The sequence below is a fragment of the Uloborus diversus genome, chromosome 8, assembly GCF_026930045.1.
Source record: "Uloborus diversus isolate 005 chromosome 8, Udiv.v.3.1, whole genome shotgun sequence".
Classification (NCBI taxonomy): Eukaryota; Metazoa; Arthropoda; class Arachnida; order Araneae; family Uloboridae; genus Uloborus; species Uloborus diversus.
Genome location: NC_072738.1, coordinates 86,668,674 through 86,691,209, shown reverse-complemented (window position 1 = coordinate 86,691,209; position 22,536 = coordinate 86,668,674). Strand labels below are relative to the sequence as shown.

The 22,536-nt window shown below is 35.0% G+C and overlaps 1 protein-coding gene across 1 annotated transcript in view; it reads left to right on the top strand.

Annotated features, from left to right (window-relative positions):
- The window catches only part of LOC129227452 (citron Rho-interacting kinase-like), a 232,308-nt gene that overhangs the window by 37,908 nt on the left and 171,864 nt on the right, over positions 1 to 22,536 (top strand). Inside the window, exons 11-12 of the mRNA XM_054862014.1 lie at positions 7,779 to 7,941; positions 13,963 to 14,055. Coding sequence (XP_054717989.1) covers positions 7,779 to 7,941; positions 13,963 to 14,055 — 256 coding nt within the window. The remainder of the gene's footprint in view (positions 1 to 7,778; positions 7,942 to 13,962; positions 14,056 to 22,536) is intronic.

The following is a 22,536-nucleotide window of genomic DNA, read 5'->3' as shown; positions in this document are numbered from 1 at the left end:
GTTTTCATCTCTTTTTTGACCCAAAACTAACGAATAATTCTTTTCAATGGAAATATTTTACCTTTAGAAACATAAAATGTTTAAATATTTAGTTTTAGGATAGTTAGTCCTGAGGATAATTTTAAAAATTGAAACTTAATTTTGGATGTTTTATTGGAATGAACGGTTTAGTTCGGACACTCTATTGGGCAGTAAAACAACATTGCATCTATGGAATAAGAAATGAGACTTCATGCTTCGGTCACTATAAGCGTTGCAGTAATAGGAGGTCGTTCTATACAGCGTTGACTGTACAGAGGACAAGCAAAAACTAGTTCGGACATTTTTTCAAGATTTTTTCTTAAAACCAAGTTTTCAAATTACTTGGAATTTTCAGCCTGTCATAGGTTGTATTGAACCATAGGACTGAGTCCATGGCATGTGAAAACAGTCCACATCTTTATGAAGTCAACAGCAGGTTGCACAGTGCGTTGACAACTTCTGTTCATTATTTCATGAGCTCTATGTCACACTTAAACCCTACCATCAGCTTTTATGAGCTGAAATCAGGACTCCATTGACCAAGCTACAGTTTTCTCGTCATCTTGGCTCCATCCAATATGGTCACATGCCCAGGAGAAGCATTGCAGAAAGATGTTGTGCTGACTTTGAAGGCATTCGAGTCTGTGTTCAGTTGCCATTGAATGAAATGAAATGAAGGAGAGGTGGGCTCAGCAGAGCCAAGCACTGCGACCAGAGGTCTATTGTACTAAACCCCAAACAAAAATCTTAAAAAAGACCAGTAGCCGTCGCAAAGATTAGCAGGCATTTAATGGGAATATCATAGATTTCCCAAGGATCAAGTAAGTGGCGGCCAAGGTGTTCAAACCTATAGACAGAAAAGGTATCACAATCACACAGAATATGTGCAACAGTTTCCTCATGAAAGCGACAGCCTCTACAAATTGGGTCATCAGACACGCCCATAATAGTAAGATGCCGCTTCAAGGTACAGTGACCAGTAAGGAGGCCAATAGCTCTTCTGACGCTGTTGCGGTTCAGACTTAAGAGCTCCTTTGTCCTAATACTAGTGCAACCTCTATTAAGTTCTTTCGCCTGCCGCTGTCCATCAAGGTTGCGCCAGTTATTATACTGTTTTTTACCAAAAATATCAAAAACAGCAGTTCTAATAAGATTTTTCGAAATTTCAATTGCTGGCTCTGGGCCAACAAAAGGGATATCAGAACCATTCCGAGCAAGATAGTCGGCCTTTTCATTTCCCTGCACTCCAGAGTGTCCAGGTACCCAGCAAAGGGTAACCTTGTTCAGCTTTGCAAGATTGCAGAGCAAATTATAGCACTCCCAAACGATGTGGGATGTCATAACAACCTTCTTGAGTGCGTTTAAGGCAGCCTGACTATCAGAGCATATATGAACACAACGGTCTCTATAGCCACGACTCAGGCAAATACCACAACACACCAAGATAGCATAAATTTCAGCCTGAAAAACAGAAGTAAATTTGCCCAGAGGACAGGAATATTCAATACCATCACCGGGACAAAAAGCCCCAGCCCCAGTCCTTTCATTCATCTTAGAACCATCGCTGTACCAGAGAGTGCAATCTTTACCATGAGATAAGGTAACATCCCTCCAGTCACTCCTAGAAGGAAAGATAACCTGATATGGCTTATCAAAAGCATACTCGCCAAGCATGTAGTCACTTGGCAGGCCAGAAAGAGGATGAGTAAGTACATCCTTATCAAAGTACTTCCAGGAAAGGTAACAAGAGTAGGCTTTCCATTGATTTGAGCATTTAAGCCTCTCCATACACAAGAAAACTTCAGCTTCAATCCGCATATGGAGCGGATATAAACTTAAAAGTAGTTCCAGCGCAGCAGTGCGCGTTGTCCTAATACAGCCAGTCATGGCTATGCAGACTAACCTCTGCAGCTTGTTAAGCTCATTTTTAGCAATGTCAAGTTTAGTTCTTGACCACCAGACAATAGAGCCATACTTAATGATGGGACAGATAACCTATCTTGTAGATCCAATGGGTAACCCTGGGGCTGAGCTCCCAGGTTCTACCAATAGCTCTCTTGCAAGACCAAAGGACTTTATTAGCCTTTGCCAAACAGTGGGTGAAGTGTTTCTTCCAGTTCATCTTGGAGTCAAAATAGATCCCAAGATACTTGACCTCGTCAGCGCAGCTGAGAGTTTGTTTGAAAAAAGTAATATTACTCACCTGGATTGCTATTTTACATGTAAAACCAACCATAGTGGTCTTAAGAGGATGTACAGAAAGACCCTCAGAATGACACCATCTTTCCACACATTTTAAACCATGTGATAGGATTGAGGAGACAGTGTCTAAGAACTTGCCTCTGACCACAATGACTACATCATCAGCATAGCCACAGCAAAAAAGGCCAGAAGAAGTAATGCTTTCAAGCAGCGAATCTACAACAAGACACCAAAGGATAGGTGAAAGAACACCACCCTGTGGATATCCAACATTTGCGTGAACAGTTAAATCAACACCACTAAGAGAGGCATTGACAAACCTATACCGTAACAGATTTTCAATCCAATTAACAATAGTTACATCAATACCCCTACTGGCAAGGGCTCTCAAGATAGTAGTAACAGGGACTCTAAGGCACCTTCAATATCAAGGAAGACAGCCAGAGCTAACTCCTTATCCTTATAAGACTTCTCCAAAATAAAGGAGAGACTATATAAGGCAGTTTCAGTAGACCTGCCAGGCTGATAAGCATGCTGAGAAGGAGAGAGAGGGGAGACTTTCAACACTGTTTCCCTAATATGTCTCTCAACCAACTTCTCCAAAGCCTTCAATAAAAAGGAGGTGAGACTAATAGGTCTAAAAGACTTAGCCTCATAGTAGTTATCTTTTCCAACTTTTGGTATAAAGATAACCATGGTATGCCTCCAAGCAGTTGGAACGTGCTCGAAAGCAATACAAGCTCTAAAAATCCTACAGAGTACAGGGGCAAGAACCTCAATACCCTTCTGAAGAAGAGCAGGAACGATGCCATCCGTACCAGGAGTCTTGAAAGGCTTAAATGAGTTAATTGCCCAAAGAACCCTTTCATAAGTGACAATGCTTCTAGCACAGTCTCATTTGCACTTTGTACACCATCTAACAGGTAATATGGCTGAAGGGAGTGGGCCATCTATAACATTTGAACCGGGAAAGTGGACCTTTAGCATCTCTGCTAGAGTATCACCTCCAGATTGAGTGAAGCTACCGTCAGTGCGCTTTAGTGTATTTAGGTCGCAATTCCTGTCTCTGGTCATGAATTTTGTAATTCTGGCCATAGCAGGAACATCATTAATATTATCACAGAAATTCCTCCAGGAAGCATATTTAGCATCCCTGATGGCTTTATTGTAATCAGTGTGGGTGCTTTTATAAGTACCCCAATCACCATTCTTCTTAGCTCTGTTGAAGAGCTTTCTGCATTTGCTACGTAGGTCACTGATCTCTCTAGACCACCAAGGAACTAACCTTGGCGAGTCAGTGACATTAGCCTTACAGTTCTGGTAGTAGGATTGGAGAATGGCACGTTGCAACTGGTCAATAGACAACTCCAAATCCAATAATGAATTAAACTTATCAGACAAACCGTGAATTGACAACTTGAGGTCCTCCTTAAAGGCCTCCCAGTTGGTGTTCCTGGGATTCCTAAAAGGGAAAGTATGTCTCTTTTTAGACCTGTAACAGAGAAAGAGATTAGTCGGTGATCAGATAAAGTTGTTTCATCAGATACCTTCCAATCCGTCACCTGATCAACACAAGAATTGTTGCAGATTGTAAGGTCAATAACCTCCTTGCTATTGCATGTAACAAAGGTAGGTTCATTGCCCTTATTTAAAAGACAAAGGTCATACATTAAAATGTCCTCCAACAAGTTATCACCAAGTTTGTTACAGTTAGAGCTGCCCCAAACAACATTGGCATCACAACCGATGATGAACTTCTTATTGTTACTTTTAGAATTCTCAATGAGTGCTTTCATACTCTCAGAGAGAGGTTCTTGCTTTTCAAACGGTAAGTAAGCCGACATAAAGATAATTTCTTCCTTTTGTCCATCATCTCCATAAGTGATCCTGACAGCAACATTATCTCAGTCTAAGTACTTAATGAGATTAAGTGCATTTAACCTAGTGCAAACAAAAATGCAGACTCTGGGTCTAGCACAAGTAAGATCATAATGCAACTTATGATCTTTAACATTTAGACCAAGGATATTACCATGTCTGGTCCAAGGTTCCTGAATCAATGCAATATCAAAATCGCCTCTAGCCATCCTCCTACTTAAAAGAGCAGAAGCAGCACGGCTATGGTGAAGATTAATCTGTGCTATTTTAATGCCCATAATCATAATAGAGCCAAAAAAAAGAGAGAGAGAGAAGGGGCAAAAGCCCAATAAATACTAAGGAGGCTTAACAGCTACCGCCCCTTTAGACTCAGATAAAGTCTCATCCTGCAACATAGGCGAAGTAGGCGTGAGAGTCTCATGAGAGCCAGAGTCAATTTCTAACATACTAAGAGAGAGCATAGTACTGTCTTCTCCAGAGCTGCTTACCTTTGGGGTTTCCTCCTGTGAAGGAGGACCCTGCTCCTTTGATGTAGAAGCCTGCTCCACTTGAGCCACACCGGTCTTGACATTGGGATCACTCAGAATCTTGAAAGTACCACGATCAAGGCCAGTATAGGCTCCATAATCAGCATTTTTGATTGCTTCAGCAGACTCCAGATCAACCTCAAAGATCCATCTTATGGTGTATTGTTCCTCCACTTTGTGGATGAAACGCCACTCCTCAGATTTCAACTCAGGGTTTAATCTGTTGATTCTTTTAAGCAACACTCCTGCATCTCTAGTAAAGACATCCTTGGTTTTGAAGGCAACTTTAATAGGCTTTGGTAACTCATTAGCCCAGACAACCTTTAGTGCAGTGTCACCAATAACTTCAACATTGCCATTGAGTATGTTCCGGAGCCACACAGTGGTTTCAGTATCGTCACAATGGACAATCAATGCACCAGCATGTGCGACAGCCCTTTGGATTTTTGGAGTATGCTCCCCAGTGGGGATCAGATCCGTTCTTTTGAGGATTTCGAGTTGGATCCTCTCCGCCTCATTTTGGGATAACCCCTCCCTTGGATAAGTTTCTCTAATGACAACCATCTTAAACATACTTGCTGCCTGGGCATAGGTCGGCAAGTGACCTGTCCTCACTCTTTTAGCTGTGGTAGTTTGAGCAGGAGAAGGGGTTGAAACCTCCGACCGAAGCCGTTTGGTTCCTCCAACCTTCTCAGGAATGGCTGACCCAGTAGCTTTCGCCTCCCGTGCCTGCTTTCTTTTCTTTTGTCTGCGCTTTTGTGATTTTGAAGGTGCACCCTGCCCCCCTACTGCAGAGTTGGCAGATTGCAGAACTGCATCCTCGCCGCCTCCAACAGCAAGGTTGCTTGTTGCACCTTTTGCGCCAGGATCCAGCTCCATAGGAGCCATTTCACGGGCTGATTGGGTATCTTCAGCAGAAGAACCCAACCCTTCATTTTTTTTGTTGTTTTTATTTTCCAAATTATTTTTTGTTTCTTTATTTATAATTGAATTATCCATAAGAGAACCTGAGAACTGGGAGGTGAAAAAATGTCGACACCCGCATAGCCTCCCTGTACAGGTGCAAGGCTGGATACAACGAGGTTTCGCCTGGTTCCTCGAGGGGACCGTTTGAGACATCAGAAAACCCAGATGCCATTCATCCATCAGCACGGTGCCTCACACCTTAGATTGGGTATCCATTTTAGTCGCTTTTTACGACACACATTGACTACGTTGGGACTATTCTGCTCTGGTCACCAAACGGAGTGCTGGCGTTCAGTTCACCGTTAACAATAACAGCTATCCAGGGACAGGACGAGGACCAACCAGCTCACCCCTAATTACTAATAAACCCCCCATTACTAATTAAAACCAAATTTTGGTGCCCTGTCTGAAGAACATGCCCGTTGCTTATACCACATTGATTCCTGTGATTATCACATCATTGGTTGCTAGAGATGAAAAGTTGTAAAAAAAAACGGAAATTTTCAGAAAAAACGGAAACAAACCATTTTTTTTTTCATTAAAATGAAATTTCTCATTAAAATGAAATTTTTTACTTTCATTCGATGATGTCCAAGATTTTTTTTTTTTTTTTGTCACACCCTGTATACTGCCGTGCTGAGTACAAAAGAGGAATCTGCAGTTGAGCTCAAGCTGTTTTAAAGTTTGACTCTTCCATATATTTGATTCAGATGTTTTTTTTTCAGAATTTTTTTTAAAGAATAGTTCCTGGTCAAATGACTTTAAAAAATCTTATTTATTAAGTAAAATACAGGTTAGAGAAAAACTTGGTTATAATAACTCAGTTTTGTTCAAAAGTGCAGGTATGACTACTTGTGCTACTGTGCTTAGCACCGCCGTATGAACAAACTAAAACTCTAGTTTAAGATTTGGTTCAGCTTTAGAAACCATTATGCAGTTTTGATTTGGGGTTTCTGTTGGCAAGAAAAAGAAAAAGCAATATTATTGGTTGAACGACGACTTGACTTATTTCTGGTGTTTGACCAAGAAAACTCTCAGTTATGAAACGAAAAGGTTTTTTTTCTTAGTAAACTTACCTTTATGTGTATTTATGTCGAAAAAGAAAAAGATGTGTGAACTGCACATATTTTTTAATGCTTAACCCTTTATATGTTACAAGAAACAGAGAGCTATTAAGAAACCCTATTTTTATTCATAAAAAAATCAATTTTTTCATTTTTTCCAATTTGCCTCGAAAAAAACTTTTTTTTCCACCGCTTCGAAATTTCCGGAAATTTTACATCTCTAGTGGTTGCACACATCACTAATCTCAATCATTAAGTACAGTTGTTTGGTACAGCTATTACTAGGTTAGAAACCTTTTCATGTGAAACACTTAGGTACAAATGAAAACCATGCCAATGAACTGCCCTTATATACATTTCATACATGAAGCTATTACCATATATATATATATATATATATATATATATATATATATATGTATATATATATATATATATATATACACATATATACATATATATATATAGGGTGTTCCATTTTAACCTGCAAGGCCTCTAGTTTTGCAACTATTAGTTTTAGATGCATACTTCCAATTGCAAAAATGTTTAAAATCAGATTCAGAGTTAAGATGTTGAAAGTTTGAAGCAAAAATAAAAACAAGTCAAAAAATACAAAATTCAACTTTTTATACGAGACCTAAGTTCCCTAACTTATATTCAGGGAAATTTTCTCCATTGAAAAATCATTCCAACACAAAAAGTTTTACATTAGTATGACCAAGATTCACTTAGCTATGAAATGCAGCGTTTTGTGACTAATTTCATCTTCTGTATGGTCCCTTAAAACTTTGAACTCAAATATCTCCTTGAGTTTTTGTCGCACAAATGTCAAGTTTTTTGTGTAAGTAATATCTTTAGTAGAGATTATTTCTATAAATATAAGTTGGGGGTCCTATGACCCATATAAAAAGTTAAATTTTGTACTTTCTGACTCATTTCTATTTTTGCTTCAAACTTTCAATGTCTTAAATCTGCATCTGATTTTGAACATCTTTGCAACTGGAAATATGTACCTAGGACTAACAGTTGTGAAATTAGAGGTCTTGCAGTTTAAATTGGAACACCCTGTATGTATATGTATAAAGAAATTAATGACAGCAGTACATATTTTTATTTTCAGTCAAGAATATAATAAGGGTGAAAATGAAAATTGTTCTATAGAAGAGCAACTTGATATTGCTCTCTCTAAGATTGAAGAATATGTTGCTGAAAAAGTTGAATTATTGGAAGATTTGCAAGAAACAAGAAACATGTTATTAGAATGCCAAAAGAAGCTGGCAGAGGTTTGTAACATTTATTATCACTTTAAAACATGCTCAAAATTGAAATGTTAATGCATTCAGTATTTGTTCAACTAATTTCAGCATTGTAAGAAAAGAAAATGGTGCTGACAGTTGCTTCCTGTGCACTATTCTAAATGCCTAACAGCTCTACTGAAGTTGTAATTTTTTCAAATTTCCTTGCTCAAGATTTAAAAAACTGAAAAAAAAAAAAAAAACCTGCCCCCTCTTTGTGACATTTATACAAAAATTTATCCCAACAATATCCCATTTCAATCAATTTAAATAACTGGTTGATGTCCTCTGGCTCTGCTGTGCTTAAAACTATACAACCTGTCCCAAAAATATAGGCATAGACAGAAAGTTCAATTCATAGTAAAAATAAGAATGAAGATAATTTTTTTCTTGCTAGTGTGTAGCAATAAACTACATGAATAATATAGAGAAACACAAGTTAAGGTTTATTTATTTGATAAAACATGTGTTGAATTTTTTTTTGAAAAACAGGAGTCTCATAATCACAGACACTTTTTACTTTGTAAATTACATTCAAGGTTGAAAAAGAGAGTTACAAGCAGTAATATTTAATTGTGTTTCATTGCCTCTAATTACTTCAAACACTCGGTTTTCCATCGAAAGTATTAAGTTTTGCATTACCTGTGGAGCAAGCATGGGGGAGGGGGAACACCTGATGGCCCCTGGTCCCAATCCTGAAGGGGGCCTGCGATTTTTAAAATGAGGGTGAAACATATGTTGAGACTTGGGGGGGGGGAGAACAATACGGAGGGAGGGGGCCCCAAAAATTTTGTGCACGCCCCAGGAAGTTAACTCATACCATGCTTGCTCTAATGCTGCTTTAAGGTCTTTGATCGAAACACATTGGCGCCTATTTTTACATATCAGGACAAAGTGTATTTTCTCTCTCCCCCCCCCCCCCTTGCCCCAAATTAAAAAAGTCATGATTTTTTTTTCTGGTTTATTTTTTAATGTTCTTCAATTTTTCGGTGCAAAACTGGAGCATCGCCCCCTCTTGCATGAGCTCCAAAGCTGAAAATAGGTTCACGTTGTAAAAAAATTTAAAAAAAGAAAATCTTGGAATCGTTAACCGTTGCATACAAATTGTTCCAGAGATCTTCAGTTAAAAAATTTACAGTTACAGATGTAATTAAGATTGAAAACGAAATTAAATGAGTTGATCATATAGCAATAGGTTATATTTATATTTCTGATTCATGTTTTGAGTTTTTGTATTCAACTATAGTAATAATGTTCTTCTAGATAATAAAATTATTTTCTTAAAAGAATAATCAGAAAATAAATCCAAATAATTTTTATTTGCAAAGGAATGTAAAACTTTCATAAAAATTAGCTTATTATGGAACACATGTTTGAGTCAGCATTTACAAAAAATAAATAAATAAAAAATAAAATGATAAAAAAAATCTTAATTAGCACTGTATTTTTGCAAGAACTGAGCATCAAAACTCAACACAAAGCCAAAAATCTAAATATACATTAATTCTATATTATAAATGCACTTAATTTCTTTTCCAATATTAATTACATATGTGAATGTAGGCTAAGGTAGTGTAAAAGGCCGTTTAAAAAAAATGTCTGATTTTTACTACAGGGTTGCCACGCACCGAGAAAACCGGGAAAACCTGGAATTGTCAGGGAAAATGAAAATGGCCAAAAATCAGAGAAATGTCAGGGAAAATGAAAAATTGCATATTTCCGATCGTTCTTAGCGCAGCCCGCGATCTATGACATCAAAAAAAAACTTTCAGCCTTGTTTTTTTTCACCGCCATTCCCTTCCCATTCGTCCTTTCGTCATTCCCCTCTTTCTTCTTCCCCCTGCAGTTCTTTTTATCAACTCTCTGCCATTGGCGCCTGCGCCATAGCAGTCGGCGGCGGACATGTGCAGAAGGTACTTCTTTTCTTCCTCGTTTGAGCGGGCTCTGTTTAAACGCTGCTTGTTTACGTCAGCAGTTCTGAAGTTCTTATGATGCACAGCACATTGTTTTGTCTGCGAGTGCAACTGAAGTTTTTAATTAGCTGCAATAATCTTTTCATATTTTATATTATTTCTTTAAGTTAATTAATGAAATCGTATTATTCTAAACAATTTTGTTCTGTAAATTTAGTTCATTAGACAATTTTAAACTTAGAAAGTTTCTTTTTTACAGAAGTATCGCTAATCTTTTAGTATTTTGGTAGTGATCTTTAAAGACTTCCAATGTGCTTCTTTCTTTCAAAATAAAAGTGATCCGATTAAAAAAAATCTGCACATCAGAGAAGTTTCTGATCAATGCTCAAAATTTAACTTTATGACAGGGTGCCCACAAGAGTGATTATGGCGCAAGTTGGCCATCAAAATTTTTTTTTGGGGGGGGGGGGATTTTTTAATTATTTATTTTACTTTATTTTTATTCAAATTAGCTACTCATATTATTTTACTTTATTATTTTCATCTGTGTGTGTGTATTTTATTGGGGAGCGAGCACACTTTTCTTTCAAAACAAAAATAGTTAAAAATAAATAAATAGGTAAAAAAAATAAATAAAAAAGAGGGTTAAAAATAAAAAAAGTGCTAAGGCGTTCAAAAATATTGGGGGGGGGGTGCCATTGAACTTGGGGGGGGGAGCACCCCTGTTTTATGAGCAACAAACAGGGAAATATGTGAAGCTAAAAGATGCATGATTTTTTTACAGGCCAAAGTCTAAAAGCGCTTTGAGTTCAATGGATTGGAGGGGTAGAAGGCAATAATTGAAAAAGTTTAGGTTTCATAAGTTTTTAGTTCAGATTATTTTAGCAATTAACTTTATTTTTGTGATACAGATGTCACAATTGTTAATTTTGCTGTTCTTTCACTTGATGTAAGGCAGTGGCTCCTCGCTATTGAAAATTAGATATGCTACATTAACATTAATTGTTTATTACAGTGATTTGCTTCACTTGTGTTAGTACATTAGGGTAGTTCAAAAATACACTTAAAAAAAAGGTTTCTCCTAAAAAACAGGACACCACTCAATGTTTTTAGACTTGTGGATAGTAAAATACTGGAAGAATTTTAACTTCCTATTCCAACTGAAAGAGGGTGCTCGACCCCCTCCCTCAAACTTCATAAGTATGAGGAGGGGATTAAAAAAATACATTGAACTGAAAAAACAATGTTACATACTATAATCTACACGAGTTATATGCATATTCATTGCAATAAAATAATTACGTACATTTAAAAAAAAAAACAGCTGGGGAAATTAAATGTTTCTAAATTTGTGACTTTTTCTATGCTAGAGCTAATGTTAAATTAAGGGGTCATTGAGCACTGTCTTAAAATTTGAGTAAGAAGCTAAAACTTTTACAGCACAATACTATTAGTAAGTCTAAAAAAAACAAGAGGTGTCTTGGATTCGAGCTGAGAGAGAAAAAAAAATTGAACCACCCTTAGTACATATTTTTGATTATTTCAGCTTGAGTAAATTAAATTTGGTAACCATTGTTTGTAAAGTTTGAAAATGAGGTAAGTTTTATAAAAATTTGAGATGTATATATTAATGTTGCAAAATGAAGGTGGAGATCGATAACCTGGAATTTTTCTCAAAACCACCTGGAAATGTCAGGGATTTTCATTCTTGAACTTCTGTGGCAACCCTGTACTAGTCTTAAGCTTCTATTTGGTCCTTTTTTTTTGTAAAAAATGATTATTGTGAAGTTTGAACTCATTATTTTAACTTTTAGAGGTAGCTCAACCAGGGTTGCTATTTTGTCCACTTTTGTGTAAAAAGTCCGGGACGCCGGAAGAAATTATACAAAACTGGACGAAATGGACGAAATGAAAAATCAACTGATTATCCACACATAAATTTATTGTTATGGTGTAATAAAACTAGTACACAATTCAAAAACATTATGTATTATAAATTAATCATTTAATTAAAATAGAATGATTATTAACTTAAGAATTTAATAAATCAAAAAAAAAAAATTAATTACACATAGGTGCAACGAATTTTAGGTCATAATTTACTTAAAAGTAATAAAATTTAACAATGAATAAGTTATTGGGCATGATTACACTATTATATATTACAGTAGTAGAAATTAAATTTAATAGAAAAGTCAAAAGAAATGCTTGGTGACATACTTACAAAACGAAGATTTATAGACTAAAAACATTTTACTCTTATATTTTTCCGGTTTTTATTAACGTCACCCTATAGCAAAATATTTATGTTTTTATGGATAGGTTAATGTCATACAAATTACTACTCTTGTAGGGTTGTGGGTACTCAGAACAGAGTACCGAAAGAGGCTACAATGAGCAAGGGGGTAGATAGCTTTAAAGTGGCCATTAATCTTCAATGGGGACTAATAAATTGACTAGAAACAGCCTAGCTGTGTTCAGAGCCTGTTGTAGATAATCATTTTTATATTTGTATTACAAAAACAGATTTCACTTCATGTCAACATTTCCTTTATTAATATCAAGTAGTTTTTCTTTTCTTTTCTTTATTTTTTTTAAACTGTGATTTTAATGTTTTGAGAAACTCCAACCTTTTAAAACTTTTTATTTTTACTTTTTAATTTTATAAATGCATTTATTATGGGCAATAAACATCCACATCACAGATAAATATCTGAAAATGCACAGCTGATGTGTTTGTTTCTATAAATGCTATTGCATGCTTTATAACTTATTAATACTTCATTTGATTTATCTACGCATTTACATAAACTTCAACTGATCTTAATTTTTTCATTTTCACTTTTTTCAAACTTCAAATTTTTAACTAAAAACTTTTAAGTTTACCGAAAAAGTGGATGAAATGACATTTTGTCCGGGAGGGTTTTTTCCAGTGGTTTTTCCAAGGTGGACAAAACAGGACAACCCTGAGCTCAACATCCTCAAAGTTGTTAATATTTGATTTTACGCAATAAATGCAAAAGGAAAGGAAAAGGCTAAGAAAGCGATGTAACTGTATTTCATTTAAATCTGTAGCATTTTCCAAGTTGAAAATTATAATACCACAATTACATTTAAAACACTATGGATGTGATTGTGCTAGTACCTACCGAACTATTTTTGGTTTAGGTATAAGTGTGGCAATGTTTTTCGACAACCTGTAACAAGAATAGAAATTGATCGTCAATGGTTATCATTTTCCATTAAACTCTTATAATTTATGTTAATTCCTTTCAACAGGATTATTAATAACTGTCTTCCTCCAATAAATATTAGTGCTTTGTGATAATTCTAATTTTTAATTATTCAGTATTTATTTTTTTATTTTATTATTATTATTATTTTGTACTAGTAAAGCAGGTGCTATTGCTTTTGATAGTATTGATGCTTCTTCGGTCAAAGCACAACATATGTCAACGTACAAAGAATTATACAGAATTGCATGAACTGCAGCATTTTAGAAAAAACATTTGTATATTTACAGAATATATTTCATGGCTAATGTTGAAACAGTGTACATAAAATAGCAGTTTTACAATGCAATTAATTTCTGCTAATAGAAATAGCAATCATATTCGTGATGAGTGTGGTCCTTTGTCAGTTGAATTAAGAAGAAAAATTTTGTATTTATTTAGATCAATTAACGTAAAAAAAACCCCGTGAAATCTATCCTGTTTCAAAATTCATGATTGCAAAAATAAAACCTTTTCATACACAAGATTGACTGGTTATATTTTCAATTGTTTTTGACACATGTGCATTTTTTATTTTCCTTCTCTTTGTGTAGATTATTTTCCCCAAAATGAGATAATGCGTTTTAAAAAATGTATGTTCCACGCCCGTTGTGTCTGCCTCATCGACAGTTTATGGACTTTTCTCATAAGTACCAGAATGCTTGCACGTGATGATACAGTACTTAAAGGCTAAAGATAATATTACAGTAGTGTCACAAATAATTTGATTCACTGTATTTTTATACTGTAATTTTGCACTGTACTTTATAGTATTAGTTGGTATATTTTCCCTCTGTCTTAAACTGTTTTCTCTATCAATTTAGCATGAACATCTTTTCAGTTCCTGTAATTCAAATTTGGACAATGATACAAGTCTCGGGGAGTCTGAAAAATCAGACAATATATCAAGCACTTCAGTAAGTATGCCTCATTGCATTTAAATAAGTTTAAAAAATAGTACAGGTGAATTCCAGGAAAAATGTGACATGACACTTGAATTTTAAAACTTAATATTCTGTCACTTGCCATATACCATTCTCTTCAGAAATAAATGAACTTCATGAATTTTAACCTGTTTTTCCCAAATAGTTTGATGACTTCCAGAAAATCAAGGGCAAAATCAAGTTTTCATTTCGTATTTTTACAAAGCAAAAAATCTCTTTTTTGTTACTTATTGTAATTTCAATAAACTTATCAGCATATAATATTTAGGTTAACTTTTATTTTTTGAATGTCTAGTTAAATTTTTTGGTAAGTAATTTAAAATTTCTTTTTATTCAACCACGATATAGGTCCACTACTGAGGTGACAATTTGATGTACTTCCGCTACCGAAATACTAAATTTCAGTTAGTTCACCAATAATATATAGGGCATAGAAACTAATGTTTCTTTATGCAAAGCAGAACCATTCCCCTCGTCAAGGAGGCATGGTAATATTTTAATGGGTATTTAATTTATATGGTTTTTAATGTAATGGAAGACAAAAAAATACGGTACTGGAAGGACATTTAACTATAAGCTGATTCAGGGTAAAATTTTAGAATGCTAGTACAGTGCAGCACAAAAGTTTAAGCACAACCGAAATCTTTTGATAAAAAGAAAAGTATACACCGAATAGCTTTGAAATTTTTATTGTATTCAAGCAATCAGCTTACAAATTTATGTTTCGAATTTGGGAACAATTCATAGAAATTAAAATAAGATTTCATTAAAAAAATCAAAATTTTGCTGTCGCAAAAGTTTAGGCACAAAAACAAAATATTTGCATTTAAGAAAGCATAAAAGTCTTCTAGTAGTCTATGGTGTTACCATTGCATCTGATGAGCTCGAATACATGATTTTCCATTGATTGCGCGAGATTATGGAAGATTTCGGGAGTGAGGCTGTACCAGGCTTCCTCAATTGCTGATTTGAGCTCTTTCACAGAGCAATACTGCTTTCCATTTTGGTATACGTCACCTGAGAGAAGTCCCCAGATGTTTTCTATGGGATTGAGATCTGTGTGGACTGAGTGCTGGCCAGTTCATTAGACTAATATTTTTAGACGCAAGCCACTCTTTTGTGATAAGAGAAGTGTGTATTGAAGCATTGTCTTGCTGGAAAATCCAATTAGGACCCCCTAGGACTTCACCAAACGGCAACAAATGCACACTTAGAGTATTTTGATATGCTTCTTAATTTTTCTGCCCTTTAGAAAACTAAGGGAAGTTTGTCCGTTGAAGTAAAAGGGGCCCAAACCATGAGCAAATCACCACCTTGTCTGCTGAATATGCACTTCGTATCTTTCCTTAAGTCACGCCAATAGTATGAGAATCCATCTGAACCGTCTAAACTCATTTTTTTTTCATCTGAGAATATAACACTAATCCATTGGTCTCTAGAATGCAAGTGGTGTTTTGCCCACTGCAGTCTTGCTTGATTGTGACACTGTTTCAGAAAAGGTTTACGAGCTAGCTTTTGTTTTTCGATAAATCCTGATTCAGTTATTCGTCTGCGTATGGTGTCATGTGATATTTTTGATCCTAGTCGAGTTTTTATCTGATTAAAAGACAAATTTCCAGTTAGGGCCATCCTTTTAATTATTCTATCTTCACGAAAGGTAGTTTTTCTCGGCCTTCCTTAGCAATACGTAGGTTTGAATTGTGTTCCACGTTTCAGAACATTATAAATTAAACCGATTTAAAATCTCTGAAATTTTCATAAGGGATTTCCCTTTAGCTTTCTGAGTTTCGCAACTTCTTCGATTGAGAACTGCAGAAACTTCGGCATTTTGATAACACGTTAAACCATTGCTACACTTTATAATTCGTTGAAAAGAACTGCGCTGGTCCTTTGCACATCACGTTTCAAGAGATATTTGCATAAAATCTGATTTGTGCATAAACTTTTGTGATAGCCCAAAAAATGTAGTTTGTATTTTCTGATTTTCATTACGGTTATATTTTTTAAAAATTTCAGTCGCATGTTTAGAATTACTAGGGTTCGCCCAGCAGTCGAAATTCGACCATATTCATTACTGAATATTTGAGAAAAATTACATATGAATTTCCCTGTTTCTAACAGTTTAATTTTTCTCTTATACATTTGTTTAGTGTACATCTGGGAACATATAATTTTTGCATGGACTCACAATAGGAAACAGTAATAATTTATTTCAATTTTATTTTCTGCATATGGTGTAGCATAGCCTTTTAATAACGCTTTTGCGCAAAAAAAAAAAAAAAGACAATACAATCAAAGTTTTTTGTATGTTAATCTGAAGATAAATGAATGAAAGGGGAAATTTTTTAATGATTGGGAAATTGGCGTGGTTGTCAAATTCTTAGCTTGAATAATTTCATTTTGGATAACATATGTTCCCTTGTGATAACCCTAAGCAAATATATATTTCTCTACTCTTTGTTTACGCGTGCAAAGGGAAAACATTTCTCGTGCTGGCATTGATGCCAAAAAATTGACGCCAATGGATAAAGATCGCCAATTTCCCAATGATCGAAATATTCTTGCATGGAATGATACCGCGAAACTCAGTTAATACGTAAAACTTCTGTATAAAAAAACTTCTTATAAAAAGTCGACTAGCATTATGTTACCTTGATCTTTGGCATTAGAGGTATAAAATTTCAAATGGTCCAAATGAACCAACCCTACTTGCTGCATAAAAATTGTCCATTCGAAAACATTGGACGTCACAATAATAGTACAATTTTAAAAAGTTTGTCTTTGTGATTTTTTAATGGTTAATGGCTGTACATAGCTAATGTTACACTTTTTTTCGACATATTTGACCCCCTTCCCCGTTGTCACAAAGTTTCACACTTCACCATACCCCTCCTCTCTTTGTTTATAAAAAACAGCGTGACAAATGCTTTTTTCATTAAAAAAAACTTGGGATGGCACATTCTCCCACTATATGTCTCTCTTATCATTAATTTCTCTCTCTCTCCCCCCCCTCCCCCTTGTCACAAACTTACAATTTCATGAATCTCACCTTAAAACGTGACTTCATTCTTGAACAGCACCCTGCTTTGCAATAACCCAGTGCAAATAGATATTTCCCTACTATTTGGTTGCATATGCAAAGGAAAAACAATTGTCGCACTGGCATTGCTGCCAAAAATTTGACGCCAATGGATAAAGATCGCCAAATTCCCAGAAAAAACAAAATCTTACTGAATGAGATGATATCGCAAAACTCAGTTTATGCGTGAAACCTTTGTACAAACGAAATTCATTTCTTAATAGTCAAGCAAGAAATGGCAACGTGTAATATTATCTAGCAATTTCTTCACGCTAACTATATCGCATGAAAAAGCAAATAAAAATTAATTGTCATAGTGTTTTGCCTTTTCCGCGCGGTAAAACCGGGTAGAACATGTTTGTTGACCTAACAAATTTTGTCTAACTCCCGCAAGGAAGGTAAACGCTAAGTTTAGCAGATGCCTTCTGTTTCACATTACTGTAGCTATCAAGTGAATGAAATGTCAGAATTCAAGTTGTATGGCTAAATCATTTTATTTATAATTATCCTATAATTAACAACTGTAAAACAAACTATAACATGAGTAAAATGTATAAACAAATATGAGGAATTTCAACTCTCAAAAACATCCTTCATGTTCCAAAGGAACATCCTCCAAAAAAAAAACACATTTGACACCCTAACTTGACTTATCCTAAAAATGTTTCAAAAATTTTAAGTCCCTAACTCTCATGGTGAAACTCTAAAAACCATCCCCTAAGTGCAGGACGTCGCCACAACAGCGAACGATCCTCTCAAAAATACGACTATCGTCAGTCGAAAATGAGAAACGCGAGCAGAAGAAGTGATCTCCTTCTCATTTCCCCCTGCTTATATAATACAGCGCACTCTATGCACGTCACGCCGGATATGCCTACGTAAGAGCTCAGTCTGGATGCTTCCAGAACATTCGATTTGCCGCGGAGCTATCGGGAGATTACATCATCTCCGCTCGTGCTCTGACGTCACATCCTTCTTCCTGACGAAACACGTCGTTTGAAGTCGTTCTGATGTTTACAGGTTGATTCTCCCGTACGCGAATTGAAACAAGCGTCCTTTAAGGGACAAGATTAACTGCCTTTTCATTATTAAAGAAATACAAGTGAGTAAAAACATTTACACTTAGTTTTCACTTAGCTTTCAAATCGAATTGTTGAGAATATTTCTCAAATAGACATTTTTGGCTATCAATGCCCTCCCTTCTCGACAATTCATTTGATCTCACATATTCATTTAATTTCAAGCATTATCTGATTTAAATTTCCAAAAAATTCTCACTCTTCAAAATTTCTTTAAAGACAATTTATCACTCAAAAAAATTAGTAAATTTTTAAATCTAAATCTCACGTTAGTTAATTTTTATCGTTTCAAAAATTCGTTAGTTTCAACATTTTGTAAAAATAAACACTTAATATTCTTCTTGAATTTAAGTAAAACAACATTTGCACATCGCAACAATAATATCACAAAACATAATTGTTAAAGTCCTATAGGAGTCCTAGAGGAAAAAAGTTCAACCATATTCAGTCCAAAAATTCTCAGTCACAATCGTATCTTCACAAAATGTCACTGATCTTAAAAAAAAATCCCGCAGTTGACAAAAGCTCATGTTGGTGGACAGACATCAGATTTAATCTGAAAAATAACGATAAAAACCACAAGTAACTGTTCTAATATCAGCAATTTAACAACAATTGTATAATATGTATAATCATAATAAACAGTTTTGAATATAAGTTCAAGCTTCATTTTTGATCAAAAAAAATAAAAACAGAAGTATATAAGCTCATTTTTACATTAATTTAAGTTGACAATCCATACTAAAAAAAATTTAACAAAAACATAAAAAATGACTTTCTGCACGCGTTTTTCACAAATGACTGCTCATCATCGAAAAATGATTATCAAAAAATTACAAACACTTTCTACAATAGATTAATCACTTGAATTGAAAAAAAATTTCTTGGAAAAATTTTAAGTCGTTTTGGGTTGGTGGCTTCGTGAAAATATCTGACAAGTTAGACTTACTTTCTACATATAAAACAGTAAAAATATCTTTAGCAATCAAGTCACGAATAAAAAATAATTTCACATCAATATGTTTACTCCTGTGATTTTCAATTGGTGATTTTACAAAATCCAAAGAAGCTTGATTGTCTACATAAATAATTGCTTTTATTTTTATGAACTTTAAAAGTTTATTTTTCAAACATTCTTCCAGAATTCTGTCAAACCACAATGTTTCCTTTGCCGCTTCTGTCAATGCTATGAACTCCGATTCCATAGCTGATAAACTAACACTCCGTTCTTTAAAAGTTCTCCATTCAATAGGAGCTTTGTCTAACATAATTATTTGACCCCCCAAAGAAGTTCTGTCATCTTTATTTGATGTGAAGTCTGCATCTGAAAAAGCTACTATTTGGATTTTACTGCATTTTAATTTTAATTTTAAATTTCGGGATTGATAAACATATCCAAACAATTTTAAAAGGCCATCCCAATGACGTTTCCCTGGGTTATTCTGAAATTGACTAAATAAATTTACAGTGTATGCAATGTCTGGTCGTGTTCTATTGGCTATAAATGCTAAACATCCTAACAAATTACGAAAAGGAAACTTAGTCATTTCAAACTTTTCATTTTCTGTCTTAGGACAGTCAGAATTAGAGTAAATAATGCCTTTACTAATTGGAAGAGAGGTAGATGGGAATTTGAATTTCTTAAAACGATCATACACTTCTTCTATATAGGAAGATTGATGTAGATACAATTCCTTTCCTATTAATTCAAATTCTACCCCTAACAATTTCTTTGTACTTCCCAATACCTTCAAATCAAAATGTTTACTTAAAGAATTAATTGCACTGTTTATATGACTTTCCTTTTTACCAAAAATCACAATATCATCAACATATACAAGCAATAGAACATTAGGTTTAAAATATACACAGTTACATGATTCAAATTTCTTAAAACCAATTTGTGATAAAACTTGATCTAATTCATAAAACCACAAGCGTCCACTCTGGTGTAACCCGTAAATAGCCTTATTTAATTTACAAAAATAATCTTCCTTTCCTTTTGTTACAAAACCGGGAGGCTGGCTCATATATATCAAGTCATCAATTGGTGCGTATAAGTAAGCGCTCTTTACATCGCACTGTATATTTAACCAATTTGCACATGTAATTAACAGAGAAAAGAAAAATCTAATTATTCCAAAATTACATACTGGGCTGTATGTCTCATCAAAATTTTGGTTTTTGATCTGATGCATGCCGTTTGCTACCAATCTGGCCCTATAAGATTTAACTACCCCTTTCTCATCTTTCTTTAAAGTGTAAACCCAGCGAGACCCTACTGGAACAACATTTTCCGGTAATTTTGCCAAATTCCAGACTTTTCGGCTATGCATAATTTCTAGCTCAGTCTCCATTGCTTTTTGCCATTCAGCACTTTCTTTTACCTTTAAAGATTGTTTGTAAGTCCTAGGGATTTGAATTTCTTTTTCTAGTCATAAATTCTTATTGTTTTTCTTTGAGCTTACAGACACATTATTTACTTGCCCCTCTGTTAGATCTTTCCCTTTAAAACTAAACTTATCTGGATCGCATTTTATATCTTTTAATTTACAATACTTTTCAATGTCATGTTTAGATCTTAACCTTTTCTTTTCCCCTTTCTCATAATAATATACATCATTTCTTGTGCTATCCGGTCTTTTCACTACTTTTCTCACCCAAACTGCATCGCGTAGGTGTAAACCACTTTCGCTGTCAGAATCCTCAGATTGAGAACTCGTTTCACTTTCCCCGCTAGCAATCGAGCTTTCAGAATCGGTCGAATCTGAACCCTGCTGTTCATTTGCCGTTTCATTCTCGCTCAAGGTTGCAGGCGGAAGTGCCATGGGCCATGATAGAACTCGATTCTCCTCCTCATTTGACTCATTTCGAAAGTCAGTTTGGAAAAAATAGTTTTCTTTGAACGATACATTTATTGATTCTATAATTTTGTTGCTGTCGGGCAGATAAATTCTATACCCTTTTCTATTAAACGCGTAACCTATGAGAACACCCTTTTGTGCTTTTAAATCCAATTTCTTTCTTAATTGTTTGGGCACACCAACAAACAATATTGTTCCGAAAGCGCGGAGATGCCTTATAGAGGGTTTTCTCCCCCCATAAAGTTCAAATGGGGTTTTAGTCTGATTGGCATGGCAAACCCTATTCCAGGTGTACGTAAAATACTTCATTGCCTCTGGCCAAAAGTTCTGAGGTAAACCGCTCTCCTTTAAAATCACCCGCGTACTATCGGCAATTGTTCTGTTAAAGTTTTCTGCCGTCCCATTCTGTTCAGGAGAATAGAAATTGGTTAATTCATGATGTATACCTTTCTCCTTAAAAAAATCATCTAACTCATGGTTTACGAACTCAGTTCCGTTGTCTGTCCTTACAGCCTTGACTTTCTTTCCCAAAAAATTTTCCGCTTTTATGATATGATTCATCAAAATTTCGGGTACTTGGCTTTTAAACTTTATAGGGTATGGAGAACTTCTTTTTGAAAAATCATCTATAACAGATAAATAATAACATTCTCCATTTCTACCCTCAACATTGCAAGGCCCCCAAACATCACAAAAAAGCAAGTTCAACGGACTGTCTGACTTTGTATCCCCAATAGGTTTTAAACTCACTCTTTTGAATTTTCCTAATTTACAAGTGTCACAATTAATTTTAACATTTTTAAATTCTGGTAAACCATTAACAGCTTGTGAACTCCCTGTCTTTTGGATACATTCTGTATTTATATGTCCGAAACGTTTATGCCAGGTTTCAATATTTATATGATTGGACTCTAAAAAAGTATTTTCATTATCAGTATTACAAACAGGCAATTGGTTTGATTTTACAGAATCAACAATATATACACCATTTTCTAAATTTGCTTTAAAAATCAATTTACAAGTTTTATCTAGTACTTTCACGGAGCCACCACCCCCTTCAAATTTAGCACCTCCCAAATCAAATTTGGGTCCGGACAATATATTTCTCCTTAACCTCGGTGAATACATGACATTTTCTAAAACAACAGATCTACTTCCGAAACGAACTTTAATTTCCCCGCTGCCTTCAATGGGAAAAGTCTGTTTCTTGACTGCTACTGCCATTTGAACATCCGTTAAGGGAGAAAATGTCCTAAACCAGTTCCGGTTATGGGTATAATGATGACTGGCCGCCGTGTCAAAAATCCATGTTGATTCCTTTACCCCTACTTCATTTAAATTTGCCTCTGATAAGAAAAAGGATCTATACTCACATCTGTCAGTTGATGGAGATCTCCGCCGGTCCGTTGTATTTCTATATCTGGCTCCTCTC